At 53.9% G+C, this 13,902-nt stretch overlaps 6 protein-coding genes across 6 annotated transcripts in view; 2 read left to right on the top strand and 4 right to left on the bottom strand.

Moving 5' to 3' along the window:
- The window catches only part of M421DRAFT_419695 (HET-domain-containing protein), a 3,893-nt gene extending 999 nt beyond the window's left edge, over positions 1-2,894 (bottom strand). Inside the window, exons 1-2 of the mRNA XM_033592214.1 lie at positions 924-2,894; positions 1-872 (exon numbers count right to left, since the gene is read on the bottom strand). The exon at positions 1-872 is cut by the window's left edge and continues 282 nt beyond it. Of these exons, the coding sequence (XP_033449425.1) occupies positions 1-872; positions 924-2,512 (2,461 nt within the window). The 5' untranslated portion in view covers positions 2,513-2,894. The remainder of the gene's footprint in view (positions 873-923) is intronic.
- Positions 2,895-3,590: 696 nt separating this feature from the next.
- On the top strand, positions 3,591-3,844 carry M421DRAFT_419696 (uncharacterized protein). Its single transcript, XM_033592215.1, has one exon. The coding sequence runs from the start codon at positions 3,619-3,621 to the stop codon at positions 3,778-3,780; it is 162 nt and encodes a 53-aa protein (XP_033449426.1). The 5' UTR covers positions 3,591-3,618; the 3' UTR covers positions 3,781-3,844.
- A 1,110-nt stretch (positions 3,845-4,954) lies between these two features.
- On the bottom strand, positions 4,955-7,047 carry M421DRAFT_61099 (uncharacterized protein; the record flags this gene model as incomplete). Its single annotated transcript, XM_033595844.1, has 2 exons — positions 4,955-6,534; positions 6,591-7,047. The coding sequence occupies 2 exons, from the start codon at positions 7,045-7,047 to the stop codon at positions 4,955-4,957; spliced, it is 2,037 nt and encodes a 678-aa protein (XP_033449427.1).
- A 4,430-nt stretch (positions 7,048-11,477) lies between these two features.
- On the bottom strand, positions 11,478-11,976 carry M421DRAFT_4352 (cytochrome c oxidase polypeptide VIb; the record flags this gene model as incomplete). The annotated part of the gene is made up of 3 exons (XM_033594635.1): positions 11,478-11,576; positions 11,630-11,742; positions 11,919-11,976. 3 exons carry the CDS (start codon positions 11,974-11,976, stop codon positions 11,478-11,480), a joined length of 270 nt encoding a protein of 89 aa, XP_033449428.1.
- Positions 11,977-12,126: 150 nt separating this feature from the next.
- Positions 12,127-12,884, top strand: M421DRAFT_419700 (uncharacterized protein). Its single transcript, XM_033592216.1, has 5 exons — positions 12,127-12,360; positions 12,418-12,433; positions 12,489-12,551; positions 12,608-12,620; positions 12,681-12,884. The coding sequence occupies exons 1-5, from the start codon at positions 12,226-12,228 to the stop codon at positions 12,769-12,771; spliced, it is 318 nt and encodes a 105-aa protein (XP_033449429.1). The 5' UTR covers positions 12,127-12,225; the 3' UTR covers positions 12,772-12,884.
- Positions 12,885-12,937: 53 nt separating this feature from the next.
- Positions 12,938-13,760, bottom strand: M421DRAFT_419701 (RNA-binding domain-containing protein). Its single transcript, XM_033592217.1, has 2 exons — positions 13,332-13,760; positions 12,938-13,278 (listed from the first exon to the last, which is right to left on the bottom strand). Exons 1-2 carry the CDS (start codon positions 13,659-13,661, stop codon positions 13,141-13,143), a joined length of 468 nt encoding a protein of 155 aa, XP_033449430.1. The 5' UTR covers positions 13,662-13,760; the 3' UTR covers positions 12,938-13,140.
- Between the last annotated feature and the right edge of the window lie 142 nt (positions 13,761-13,902).

Here is a 13,902-nt window from a genome sequence, read left to right on the forward strand (position 1 = left end):
TCTGCTCGTGGCCTCCCGATGAAGCTGCCTGCAGTGCGTTGCCGTAGCGTCCACCCTGCGCGTTGACCTCGGCGCCCTTGTCGAGCAGCAGTCTCGTAATTATATTCAAGCCTTGCTGTGCTGCGTAGTAAAGCGGCATAGGTATGCTATCGGCACTCCTTTTCAAATCTGGCTCCGCCCAAGGGCGGTCTGGATCATGCAACCGGAGCCAGTTAAGATATGCAGGCTCTTCCCTGGCCATAAAACTCATCATTAGCTGACTAGCTTGTTCTTTCTCGTCTCCTGTTTTTTGAAGATGGCTGCTCCAGAACTTTGCTGTGTACCTTGCAAGTGCGAACGTCTTAAGAGTCTCTTTTGATAGTGGTTGCTGGAGCTCGATTAGGTACTTTAAAGAGCCTCTTGTTATCGCATTGTGACATTCAGCCTCTTGCATGCTGTACTGCTTTGCCTGTCCTTGCTTAATCCTGTCTGATACAAGATACTCCTGGACGGAATAATGTGCTAGAGCGATAATGCGCTGAGTGGACTCTAGTCTTCCATCCGCTTCGTTCTTCGTGACAGTGACTAGACTCGAGCAGATGTTCAGCGCTTCTAGCGGGTCTTCTAGCACCTCATCGCGGTCGAACGCTGGTTCGCGCGCCACATCGATAGCGACGACTTGGGCGATCTCCTCAATAGACAGCGGCCGTGCAGAGAACGTCAGCCACTGCAGGATGCGCATCGCATACTCAGAGTATTCCTCGCTTATCGCAGAAAGAATGCGGTCGTATGTCTGGTCTAGCGTCCGCGGCAAACTGGCAAGAGATTTGCGCAGCATTACTCGATTGCAACACTTTCCTAGTGTGTCTAGCTGGCATACAGCCCATCGGAACCTACGCTATTATTAGCTCTAGCTCTGTGGAGAACGGGGTAAAAACACGTACATCCCACGAGCTCCGCGCATTAGTGCATCCTCGATTTCTTGCCTGATAGCCGCGTCCTTGTTCCATTTTGCCAAGTCCTTGTCGTCATGCAGCCTTTGTTGAACATATCGCTGTATGTCCTGATCCACTACGTCCCTTTGAAGACAGACAGTGTCATCTTCCTTGACGTAGCCCTCCAAGGAGCTCTCGATATCCCGCTCTTTTCGGCTGGTCATAAGCAGATGCACGTTGTTCAGTTGCCATCCAGCCACCGTTTCGAGCATGTCCATTAGCTCCGAGCGCTGCGTACATTCATCAAGAGCATCGAGAACAACGTAGACCTGCGTAAACTCTTGCGTTGCCTGCCGTGCTACTTCTAGAAGCGCGCGCGCTGACGGTTGTCGTTTTCCATTCTCGCAAGATGAGAACAACGCGTCAACGCCCTTGGGTATCACAACTGAACGTTGCAGGAGCTGGCATAGCAGCGAGCGTAGCATGAGCTCCGGATCCTGTTTCCGTGTGTCATTGAAGTCGAAGTAAAAGTACGCCGTCGCCATGCTAGTGTCATCATGGCAGTGCTGTAGCAGATTCTCGATGACAGTAGAGCTCAGAATAGTCTTTCCACATCCTGGGATCCCGTACAGCCACAGTCGCGACGCTGCACTCTCCTTCCAGTCTGTGAACTTGGCGCTTTCTAGCAGCCAGAGCCCAGTCCCTGCCTGCCGCTGCTTGTGCGCTTTGTGGTAGTTTGTGGACGGGTCAGGCGCCGAAAGCCAGCTGCAGATCTTGCCAAGCCTCTCCTCCTGGTTTTGGCTGCGAGCATCGGTGTTGTCAACAGGAATACTCGCGACTTGCTCGAAAGACTCTCGTATCTCTTTTTTCAGTCGCTTCAGCGCGTTCTCTTTGCCCTCGCTGTAGATCAGGGGTAGATAAATGCCGAATATGCCTAGCAGGCAATAAGCTCCATCTTCTGGACGTGTCGTCTTGCGGTTATGCGCCCAAGAAAATCGCTCAGATACGCTGAAGTTGGACACTTCTTTCCCTGACAAAGCCTCGATAGGTATACCTGTGATCTCGTGAATAGTATCTCTCAAAGACTGCTTGTCCCCCAGCAGATCTCCCTCTTTCGAATAGAACGCCACCGATGCAGGAGCAAGCAGTTCCTGGAGTGTCCAGCCTCTAGTGAACCACCTGCTCTGCCTGAAGGTTGGCTTCCACCTCCGGCTTAATTCACTATCCGCATCAGGAGTGTTGCACTCAACGTCTGGAAGGTAGACGTAACACTTCTTTGCGTTTTGGTACCAGCGGAACATAGAGTTGATCGCTTCCTGAAGCTCTTGGCTGTTCGTCTTGTCGATGCAGCAGGTGTCTACCCAAAAGTAGTCCAGACCATCGCGCTTGGCTTGCTGAGCGCAGAACAAAATCTTTCGATAGCCCTCCTTGACTTTTGCATCTACTTCCTCTATATTGCTATAGTTCCGAAGGTCCTTGAAGGTTGCCTCCTGCTCGCCCCAGGTGTGCGACAGGATCGCATACGAGGGGATCTTGCCTTCGACCAAGTCCTCAGTCCACCCAAGTTCCCCATCGCCTGTCGTGTATAGCAGCCGCATCTGGCTGTGTATGTGTCCTTATGCGCGAGCGGTAGGAGCCTCGAAGCAGGCTGACGGAATCGACGGTGCGCGGCGGCTCGTTCGCATAGGGCGTGGAGATCTTAGCTGTTAGGACTGTTTCGAGTTCTAAGTGATGGTGTGTTAAGTTTGAGGTGAGGAAGACTGCCCTCGTTGTTAGGGCAGGCTGCACATCCTACACCCAGGGCAGGAGGCGCAGCCCGCCTGCGCCGTGACGTGAGGCTGGCTGGACAAGGCTGACAACGCATGATCGCGCGACAGCCACTGTGCTGCAAACCGAGAAGCAGTTATTGCCTAAGGATGCGATCTAATAGCGGACTGTCATTTACGGTGAGAGGATGTCAGGATGTCTGTGCAGCGCGTGCTGGCTCGTGCAAGAGGACACTGGCCACAGGGAATCTGTGCCGCCAACTGTCGTGGGGCTCGGAACGCAACGCAGCGACGATAGCGTCAAGAACAACCCGGAACATCTCAAGCCACGCATTTGTCTAACGCCAGCAAACAGCTCTAACACGGACACTAAAATACTATCGATGCACATCATGCTAAAAGCCATGTTTACGCAGTCTTCCCCTACCCAATCGCGACCTAAGACTCAAGCAGGGAACAGAACATCCTCGTGCACAACCGCGCGGTCGTAAGCGCTTCTGGAATGCCATCAACATGCGCCACGCCTATTTTGAGAGGCATACAGGACGGGCATAGCGCCCTATTCTTTACGATAAGATACAGCGGGCAAGAAGCGCGCTACTACCGACTGATGCATGCCAAGCTATGTTAGCGTATCCCGCCAGCTCGGGCTCGTTTTGAGAAATCTCCTGCTTCGCACAACGGGGCTCCCGGCATGCACGCTCCCATGTCAGAGCGGTCTCTCGAGCATGGGAAATTGATCATTCTTAATTACACTCTCTGTACAACCCTCCGAGCACTCAATCGCTTCCCGAAATCGCTAATGAACACACTTTAACACTAATAGAAAGACTTGCGTTGTTAGTGCGCGTCGCCTGCTTGTCCTTTACAGCTATAAGAGCCGCCACTCTCTTGGGTTTTAAGAGCTCTGCAAGGAGAGTGATATCTACACGCTCTGCATGCTGCCTTACTTATCTCACCTGCTGCAGCTACTTAACGTTGGCTGCTTCTTGCTGTTAAAGCGCGCGTACAGCTGTAAGGTTGAATGCCTAATCTGCTACTACATCAACCACATCACCAAGCTTGAGTTTCTGCCAGCGTTTAAGGTAGTGTTTAGTTAATTGTTCACCTCAGCTAATATCTGCTCAGCCTTTCAAGGCGCAGGCCTTGTGCCTCTCCAACTAGATGTTGTACTGTCAAAGCTTCACGTGCAGCTGCGTACGCCTACTCCAGCTGCTCTCCCAGAGGCTCCCTGGGAAGCTTGTACGCTGAGCAACGTACGCGAGCTCAGAGCTTAATCAGCATTAATACGTGAGCACATGCAACAGTATAAGAGCTTGTCACCAGCTTCAATTATTGAGTCGATTGACCAGCTCAAGAAGGGCGCTGAGGTGATGATGCTCTCAGCTAAGCTGATGCGCGATTGGATTTCCAGCCTTGAGAAGGCTAAGGAGGCAGCGTCAGCGCGCAAACAGCGTAAAAAAAGCGTATACAGCAGTGTGGGGTCTTAACAAAGGGAGCTGGAGAGGCTCTACTCGCGCAACGTGAGGCTGACCAGCAGATTGAGCGTGAACAGTGTCAAGATAGAGAGCAATCAGGCCTTAGCCGCCAGGCTCTCGCGCGCTGCAAGAGGTGCAGAGAGACTAGACACAACTCACACACGTGCAAGAAAGATATTGCAGACACTGCTTAATCTACTGCATTAATATCTATATATCAGCTCATGATGTCGTTGAGTTGTACGCCTCTGGAGGTGCCAAAGTTGGTAGGGCTGGCGGCTCGCTTGTTATGAACAAATGTATGAACAAACATCACAGAACAATTGGAAAATCTGAACATCTCAACATCTAAACATCTGAACATTGAACGCGGTATGGGTATAATTCCTACCATCTGCATCTAACCTCACCTCGCCACTAACGTACATGTGCCTTTCCAGACCTCACAACTCCCGGCAGGCCCGTGCCGTGCTATGCACCAGGCGCGCGCGCCATTCCGTTTCATACCATACCATGCCATCAAACATGCCTCGCTACTCCGAGCATTAAACCCTGAAGCAGAAGCCCACCCATCAAAGGCTCTGTCGAGCCGTTTGAGAAACGCCGAAACACAACGCCAGGAAAAACAAGAACGTGACCACGCAAGAATATACGTTTTGCACATCGCCTACAAAAGGATAGAGACGCAGAGACATGTATACACATGCGCGTCCAAGAGGTGACAAAGGCTTCAGCCTTCTTGTCTTCATAGCCCATCTTTGGGCTTTCGTTGTTGGACAAGTCGTTCTTGTCGACTTTACAATAGTACACCGTTCCACATGCCAGGGCCTTGCCTGTGGTACGCATGTGCCGCCTCGGTGGAGCAGCAGGTCCGCTTCTTTCCCGAGGCCTTCTGCACTGGCAGACGAGAGCACTCGGGAGCAAAGGTCTTGGGCGGCTGCAGCCCCTTCAACTCGTGCTCGTATGTTGAGAACGATGGCTGGGCAATGGATCGATCAGGCAGGACGGTTGGCTGGCTGTGGAGGGTGAAGTTCGGGCGGGACGTATTCAGCAAGTGACGGACACTGTGCTGGAGATCAATGGTAGACGACCTGCCACGCTTGCGCGAGGGACTAATGGACTCGCTGGAGACAGGACTATCAACCATGGAGGTTGCATCAGCATCGTCGATCTGGTAGCGGTCTACAGACTCAGGAGAGGATGTGGGCTCGCTGGGAGCATACTCGTTACACTTCGACAGCATAGGGTAAGGCAGTTTCGCGTTGCGGCACGTCGCCAGCCGGGCCAAACTGGCCTGGCTTGGTGGCGCCCAACCGACAGACGAGACTGAGGAGATTGACGATGCGCGGGAAGAGCGAGAGTTGTCCGTGATCATCGACTCGGGGGATGAGGAGATCGAGGAGGCAGATGGTGCCAGCGAAGGCCTGCGGCTCGGGAAGTGGTATGCCTCGAGTCCGTTCCTGATGCTTGGGTTGAACTGGTCGACACAGGTGCGCGCCAGGGACGAGCACTGTGCTTGCTGCATAGCTGTACACATCGAAGGACGGCGCGAGCCCATTGCCAGAGCACTCGCTGCAGGAGTAGAGCTGGCAACAGACTGAGGCGTCAACGAAGGCGTAGGCAGGGGACCCAGACGCATGGGAGTCGGGGGAAGCAGATCGGGTTTGGGCTCGAGGAAGCGAGGAGCTTGGTAAAGAGCAGGTGTAGGGGTGCCCTCCTGCGATCCGTGGCCAGCCGAAGTTGGCGTACGGGACGCACCGAAGCTTAGTGCTGACCTGAAAGGAAAACGCACTGGTGTAGCTGGCGCCGCCTTTGGCTTGAGGGTGACGATCTCCAACTCGGGTGTCAGCATAGGGATGACATCCTTCCAGGTGTTGGGAAGGCTGGCTCCCGGAGCAGGCGGGGGTTGGGTAGGAGTGTGTCGCAGAACAACCTCTTGCCATTTCTCCCAGATAGGATCTGTGATGTGAAGCTTCCAGTTGACGGTCTCCAAGAAGGCCATCTCGTTGGTGTTGATCTCACAGACCTTGAGGCCAGAGATCTTGCTCCATGCGCGTGCAGAATAGTTGCGGTCCTGGAGATACTTTGAGGCGAGGATGAGCGCCGCAAGGAACATGCGACGTCCGCACTGCAAAGCACGCATGGATGCATCTTCTGATTGCTGCTGCATAGTGAAGTCGTGCTTGGGCAGGTGCGACTTGATAAGGATCAAGTAGTACAAGGCTACCTGCAGGGTGGAGTAGCTGGTGCGAGAACGGCGGAGAGTCTCCTGGATAAAGGTGCGCAGGGGAAGCACACCACGTCCAGCGACAGTCTCGCAACGGCTCTTGGGCTCAGAAAGCTGCCAAATGACCTCAACCATTTGGGTTGCGGAATCTTTGGGGAAACAAGTCAGCGGGGAACCAGGGTTCGAGAATATCGATGGGACTAACCGACGAGGCAGTCGACGAAGTTAACCTTTCGGTCGCTTTGTCGAACCAACTGAGGAGGAGCGCGCTGGACCGTGGTTGACGATCGTCGCGGGTGTTGTCGCTGCTCCACTGGGGTAATAAGTTCAACCTGACGCAATGATGGCAGCCTTTCCTGGGCAGTCTCTCGGCACGCTGAGGCCTGGTACTGTGGGAAGCTGCTGACACGGCTGATGGGCTGAAGTGCAGCTACGTTTGAGAAGTTCACAGCAGTTGCCATGGCGGTCTGCCCGGTGCTGGAGCTCCATTCATCCGACTCCCAGTTGGAGGGGCATGATGTCGAGCTCGTGGTGGATGCTTGTGACGCGGCATCCGAGAATACGGAGGAGGTGGAAGAGGATGCTGATGAAGAAAGGGCAGAAGCGTAAGGGAGGTTCGCCGGCGAGATGCCAGAGTTCCGGAAGTAGAATTCGAGACTCATGTTGACGGCAAAGGAAACAATAAGCAGTGCTCTTATAACAAATGAACAAGTAAGGAGTGAGCGGGGATGTGACTCGGCTTTGACGTTACGTCTCGAAGTGCTGACCGTCAGGTAGACCTCGAAATGTGGCGCAAGGCGTGATCGGGTGGTCGTGGAGTGACCAAAAAGTTACCGATGAGAGTTACCGTACGGAATAACCTTATTTTCCGTCGTGTGGTGATTTCGAAGTGTCTTGTGCACTTTCGAGTTCTTGATATCTTTCCGGGTCGCGATTTCTCCTCAAACGTATTGGACTTGTGATAAGCCGAGATATGATCGAACAGCTGTGGCGGTCTTCAAGAACCGGGAAATGGTAGAGAGCAAAGTCGAGATCGTACACGTCGAAGCGTGAGGTTGTGTAGAGTTCGCAGTTGAATGGTCCTCACCAGGTATTATGTGATCGAAGGAGACCAGTTGCAGAACCGGATAATACTCCAGTCACTGTCAGCTGCAGAAGTTACCGTAAACAAGACCTGTGAGAGAGACCGTCCGCAAAGCACTCCGAGTGTGTAGCACCTGTAACAGCTGGCGCTGTCGCAAAGGCTAATGAGTTCGATGTGGTGCGGGGATCTAGCAGGCGAGACCTCTGATGAAGAAGGCCTTGTTTTCGAGAGTGGTAGATTCTGAGCGACGAGTGACTGGAGTAGCAGTGTAGACCGAGATAAGCATTGCTATGTTCTGCAGTGTCGATGTAAGAAGTGTTCGAGAAGGCGACTTGGTGGTCGCTGGGCTCAAGCTTCGAATGTCGGAGGTATAGAACCGAAAATGCGTCTGTTATGTGTGGAGGATTACTATTGGTTGTTGTGCATACGAGGTGGTGATGGTGTCCGGGGCGTGGTGTTGGGTGACGTGGACGGGGAAGTAGCGGTCGGGAGTCGGTGTGAGCGGAGAATGGGATTTACTGTGCGCAGAGTGTTGTGGGTATCGTGTGGCGCGTGCGAGGTTTATGAGGCAGCCTCGTCGTCTGGTAGTTGACTACAGGTTGCTGGATGAGTCCTTGCGGTAGGCGGCAGCGTGGCGGCGACGGGGTCGAAGCTGGCTGTAACCTGGACAAAGCCGGAACGGGGGTAGTGGACGGGGCGAACAGTCAACAGAGGATGTGGCGATGGAAGAGACGGCAACAGGGCGTTGCTTTCTCTATTGGGGGCCCGAGGGCTCGCTGTAGGGCATCGTGAATTCCATTGCTGCTGTTCTGATGAGGGAGGGCAGATGCGCGGAGACAGCCAGTTAATAGGCAGCCCCCGACTCACAGCCTGCCCTCCCCCGTCCAGTCATCGCGGCAAGTCGTGCACGGGCCACTTGCCACCACCCTTCAGACTCATCGCGCCTTCCTTGGACAACGTTGGGGTCAGGATTTGCCATCACGCACCTCGCATCGCACAGCTGTGATTCACGGCCAGCTGCCACCGATGTCGCCGCTATTGTAATAGTTGAGAATCACATTTGCCTTCGCACTGCAGCGTCGTGGTGAATCTGCGATGCTCGTGCTCGCTGTCCAAGCGTTGGGGTGAGACGCGCGCTGCAATCCATCACCGCCGCTTCACTGCCCGCGTCTGCATCGCTGCGCCTGCAAGTGACCGCGTCCAAGCAAGCCAGCGAGGCTGGCGCGGCCTGGCCTGCACCCAAGCCTCGCTGCAACACACGGCGACTCCTTTTTCCATGCCATGAACACACCAGACGTTTGGAACCCTGGAACACGCGTTCGCAGCGCACTGCCAGCCTGTCCTCTCCCTTTGCTCATTCCGTGGATCATCGTCCAGCAGCAGCTGAGCCCCCGGCTGCTTCGAGTCCAAGGCGCTGATCGCCAAGTGATGCACTCCTCACTACATCTCTACGCTGATTGGCCGGTCAGTCTGGCTAGCTCAGCCTGGTAGTTTATGGGCAATGCCTCGTCCCAGGCGGCGTCGAGCTGCCTAGAGTGGCGCAATATTAGGGGCCAAACCCAAGACACACCCCTCGATCACAGATTCACAGCTGCCGTGCGCCAGGCAGATGCGACAATCTTCATTTGCATCTCCCTCTGCTGTGCGGCTGGTGCGCGAATGCCTTCATCTCACATTTCCGGTGCGACTCGTACATGACGCAAACAGCATTGCAAATGACCTGCTGCCAGCTCATAGCCCTGCTCGGCGCCCGGCTAACGACTTCCGTCCGACGACAGACTGTTGGCCCGGGCCCAGCTCCAAAACGAGCTCCATGCGTGGCCCTGCTCTTCACCGATGCACTGCATCCCTCGCCGTGGGGTGATTGGGTGCGAACCTCGGGATCCTGAAGTGTGCCCGAAAATTCCCCAGTGAGCAGTGGTTTGCGCCTCTTGCGTGCACATGTGCAAATTTTGCGTGAGCAGGAGGGCCGCGAATGGCCTTGGCCGTCACACCGTCGGCCCTTCAGACCTTCTGGAATGGCCACGGAAGCCGACTAATTCCGCGCTTGACCAGGGCTGAGTCACCTCCACACCACCACTGTGCGAAGACGGCACTTCCGGTAGGCATGGCAGCCAAGCATCGCCGGACAACGCAGGCAAGACATCACGCCGCCGCCACGAACCAGCTTCAGGCCCCGCAGTGAAGATCCGGCGGCGCCACCGTGATCGGCTGGCTACTCGATACTGAAGGCTACGTGTGGTGACTGATGGCACGTTGGTATGAGCTAGAATGATCCAAAGCTCATCACGTTGGTTGAGTGCGAGGAGTCATGACTCACTGCTGCCTGGCGAGCTTTCAAACACACCAAATGCCCGCGGCAAACCTCAGCCGGCATCGCGGAAGTCAAGGTGAGGCTGGAAGGAGCAGTGGGGTCGACGCTATGTTATGACGCAGTCTGATATTCTCACGTGAACAAGATGTGGACTCTATCTTGAACCGGATGGTCGTTAGCTGTCCGTGGACATGCTGATCCATGATCTAGTATATAAGGAGACTGCCACGGTGGCAGTAGAGTACACTCCATACAATCAGGCTGAAAAGGGTCCACTTGGGCATTCGCATGGTCTGCAGTACGGTGGGCAGTGATACCTGTAGAGCGACGTATCAAGTCGTATTACGTGTAGATGTAAAGTGGCGAGCAAACGTGATCTGTCCGCGGTGCACTAATGCGGAGCAGTCACCAAAGCAGCGATGACATGTTGGTTGAAGCACCTTAGTTTCAAATGGTGTTACCCTCATCCCAACATAGCTCTTTCTCATTCTGTGATGGCGCACGTGGTGGACCTGTAGTCGCTCAGTGTTTCGATTTGGTGAGCATGTGCAATCCTGCGTAGGCAGCAGCGACATCAGCCGAGTCCAGGTCTTGGTTGGGGGTTGTAGTGACAAAATATACCACACTGTTAGACAAACTAGAGCCGATCAGCAAAGTTGTTGACTGAACTAAGTGGAGCTTCCTATTGTGTAAGGAGTGGGTGGAGAGGAACCCGCCGAAGACGCGACGGGACTTGTTGAGAAAGACAGCAAAGAAGGCAAAATTGGGCAAGAGATACATACCTTGGGTACCTGTAGACTGAGTGGCCAAACGAACAGGTGTTGTGAGCCTAGATGAGAATAGCGGGTATGGTGGACGCTTACAAGCAGAATTGCCTATAAGCCGTATACAAAACGTGTATTATATACAAGCAATAGTTTCAAGTGAGCCAAACGAGATTAGATAACTTTTCGAACCCATTGATGATACACAGGTAGATACACAAGGCTTCTTTCTCTGAACTACACGATACTTCATCGTAGGAAGCAGCAGAAGTAAGATACTTGACAAGGTGTGCCTCAAAACGAACGTAGTAGACATTGCTGCTCTCGAGTCATTCGGCCAAAGGTGTAGTATGCGAATCTGTAACAGTGAATGGCCAAGGAACTGGTCTTCTCAATAAACAGCTTAGCGTGTTGCACCTAGCCATACGGTCAGTCCTGGGAAAGTGGCGAAAGAAAAGGTGAGAATCGATCGAGTTCCAGAGCCGATTCCATTGGTGGTGCGCTATCGTGTTGTTCCCTTCGATGACAGGAGTCATGGTGGTGGTGGGAGGAACGGCTCTTCTTACGCAGGAAGAAGCCAGGACCTTCTCGAAGCAGGTGTCGAAGATCGCAATGTCGAATAAACAGAAGGCGAGAAGTTTCCACGATGACTTGTTGAAATATTGCTGGCTGGGACCCGATACTCTCTCCCCGAGGATCAACACGATGGGTATCTGTACCTGTCATGTTGAGCTCTTGGTCTCGATCAGTTAGCTGTGTGAGATCAGTGACCAGCAAATAAGGACCCCTGGGATGGACTGGACGATAGTGGAATCAAAGCTGCATTGTGTCGATCGATATGGTACAAGTACTGAGGTGCATATGCCAGACTGTGATCCACTCTTCCCCACCTCTTTACATATATGCGCAAGCTTCGCCGTAGCGAGCAATTTACTGGTTGAGGTTAACGGGGAAGTTGCCGGCCTCACGCTGGTCGTCCCATCGTGAGGTCCAGCCGCTGGGGCAGAGCGACTTGTAAGCCAGCATGAACTGCGGTCCGTCAGCACATGCATCCCTCTACCATGGGTCCAATTGAGGCGCACCTGGCGACAGGGAGCAAAGTCCTCGCCCTTGGCAATGATGCACTTGTGGTAGTCGACGTAGTTCTGCCAGCAGTGCTTGGTCTGGTTCTGGTTGGGAAAGCGGGCGTCGAAGCCTGTGGCGCGCGGAGCTAGTCAGTATACTATCTTGTCTGTCGCGGATTCGGATCTCAAAAGAAATGCCATTGTGCTCGTGCGGGGTGCTGCGGGAGCTTGGGGGTCGTCATACCAGCTGTGGAGCGAGATTAGCAGGCGTTCTCAAAGAGGCGGTGCGGGAGCCCAGGCGGCGTACCAGTTACGAACTTGAAGGGCTTCGTGACCATATCATCGCCATTCTCGTTGTCAGACATGATTGCGGTGGTTGCGATGGAGTGAAGAGGTATGGTGTGGCGGCAATTGCTGGTGGTAGACGTCAAGTCGTCAGTGAAGTTGGCGATGGGCTGACTGCGCTTTGACTCCACACAGCCAATTAGCGACTCGGCGATTGCCGGGCTTGCAACCTCCGACTTGACGAGCGAGCTCCAGTGTGAAGCTCCTGTGACGGCACCGCACGCAATCCAGCAACACCACGCCTCTCCACTCTCCACTCCACCGCCACCATGTTCAAAGCTACCCGTGCCATGGCCATGCGCCCTTCGGCCATGATGATGATGCGCCAGACGCCCAGGATGACGATGCGCGCAAGCCCCCAGCTCTTTGTGCGCCAGACACTGCAGATGCGCAGTCCTGTCCCCGTACGCTCGCTCCGCCTCCCCACACGCTTTCAGAGCATATACTAACAATTTCAACAGAAGCAGGAGCAGGGCGGTAAGCCGATTGGATGAGTCAGGACACGACAGGACCCCAATTGACGATGCAACAGCCCACACTGCCTCGCAGCGCCTGCGTCAGCTCAAGAACATCCCCACTGAGATTTGGCCTCTGAGTACGTCCTCGATTCTCTATATACCGCAACTGAACTGTTTCTAACACGTCTCGCAGTCATCGTCCTCGGGTAAGTCCGCTTTTCGCGATATGCGGGGTGTGAAGCCTGCTGGTCTGACATACCCCACAGCGTTGCCGTCGTGATGGCCTTCTTTTCCCTTGCCAGGAAACTTTGGGTTGACAAGACCCTCCGCCTCAAGAGGCAGGGTAAGGAGCAGTAGACTTCCGTTATCAAATTGGATCCTTCTGGGCGAACGAGCTTTGTGTATACAACAGCTGGACATGTAGACTATTACCGAAAACTGAATCGAACATGGGTTTTCCTTTGTGCTGCATACGATTGCCTTCACTGGGCTGTGGAACCTATCATGATAATGTCTTTGAGTTGAAGAGATAGCAGACTTCACCTATGTCTTACAGAACAATACGTCATTTCGTGCTCAGGGATATATTATCTCGAGCCCCTACCCAACAGAGCCAAAAACAAACCTAATTTGCAATGACTAAATACACCCGAACCGTCTTTTGAATACACCCAAACGCCTTGCATGCTGTGGCTGCCTGAAATGCTACATTCTCCTCGCACTCTCTCATACAGCCTTGGGGCCTGCCTCGTCGAGCCCTTCCAGCCCTTGCATGGGGTCCATGGGGGCGTTGTCTTCCACCTGTTGCTGCTCAGTAGCTTGGCGGTCTTCCTCGCTCACAGCATGCTTTGCCAACCAACCCTCCTATGCGTCATTAGCGATTGTAACCAAGAGCACAGATGAGTGTGTGACCGTACCTGCTCCCAAACCGCCGTCTTGCTTCCCAGACCCTCAGTATGATCTTTCTGCGGCTTGGCAGCTGCAACCTTGATCACTTGTCCGTACAATTCGCTGCGGTCCATGTTGTCGATCGCGTCTGCAGCGTCTGTGGCGGTCTCAAATTCCACATATCCAAAGCCGCGATGTGTCTCGTTTGAATTGGGCAGATCTGGCTTCGGTAGGTTGACTTCGACGATGTCTCCAAATGGCAGGAAGGCGTGGAAAAGCGTTTGTTGGGTGACAGCTTGATCGAGACCGCCAACGAACACCGTGGCCTTCAAGCGCGATGCGTCTGATAGGTTCGACATATTGTTTGTTTGTTCTTGAAATGTAATTGTGCGCGCAAGATTGCTTGTCGCTGTTAGAAAATCGATATCACGTGGATCTTGCAAGGGCCGAAATGGTGGCCCGTGCCTCCCTAGCCCGCCCGATGATGGAAGGGACAGGTGGTGGATGCTCGAGGGTCGAGTATGCCGTTGCCTTGCTAACATCTTCGCTTGTAACACAATTCGAGACGTTTCCTCCACCTGTATCCCTCTGCATAGCGTC

This window comes from Didymella exigua, assembly GCF_010094145.1.
Source record: "Didymella exigua CBS 183.55 unplaced genomic scaffold M421scaffold_11, whole genome shotgun sequence".
Taxonomy (NCBI): domain Eukaryota; kingdom Fungi; phylum Ascomycota; class Dothideomycetes; order Pleosporales; family Didymellaceae; genus Didymella; species Didymella exigua.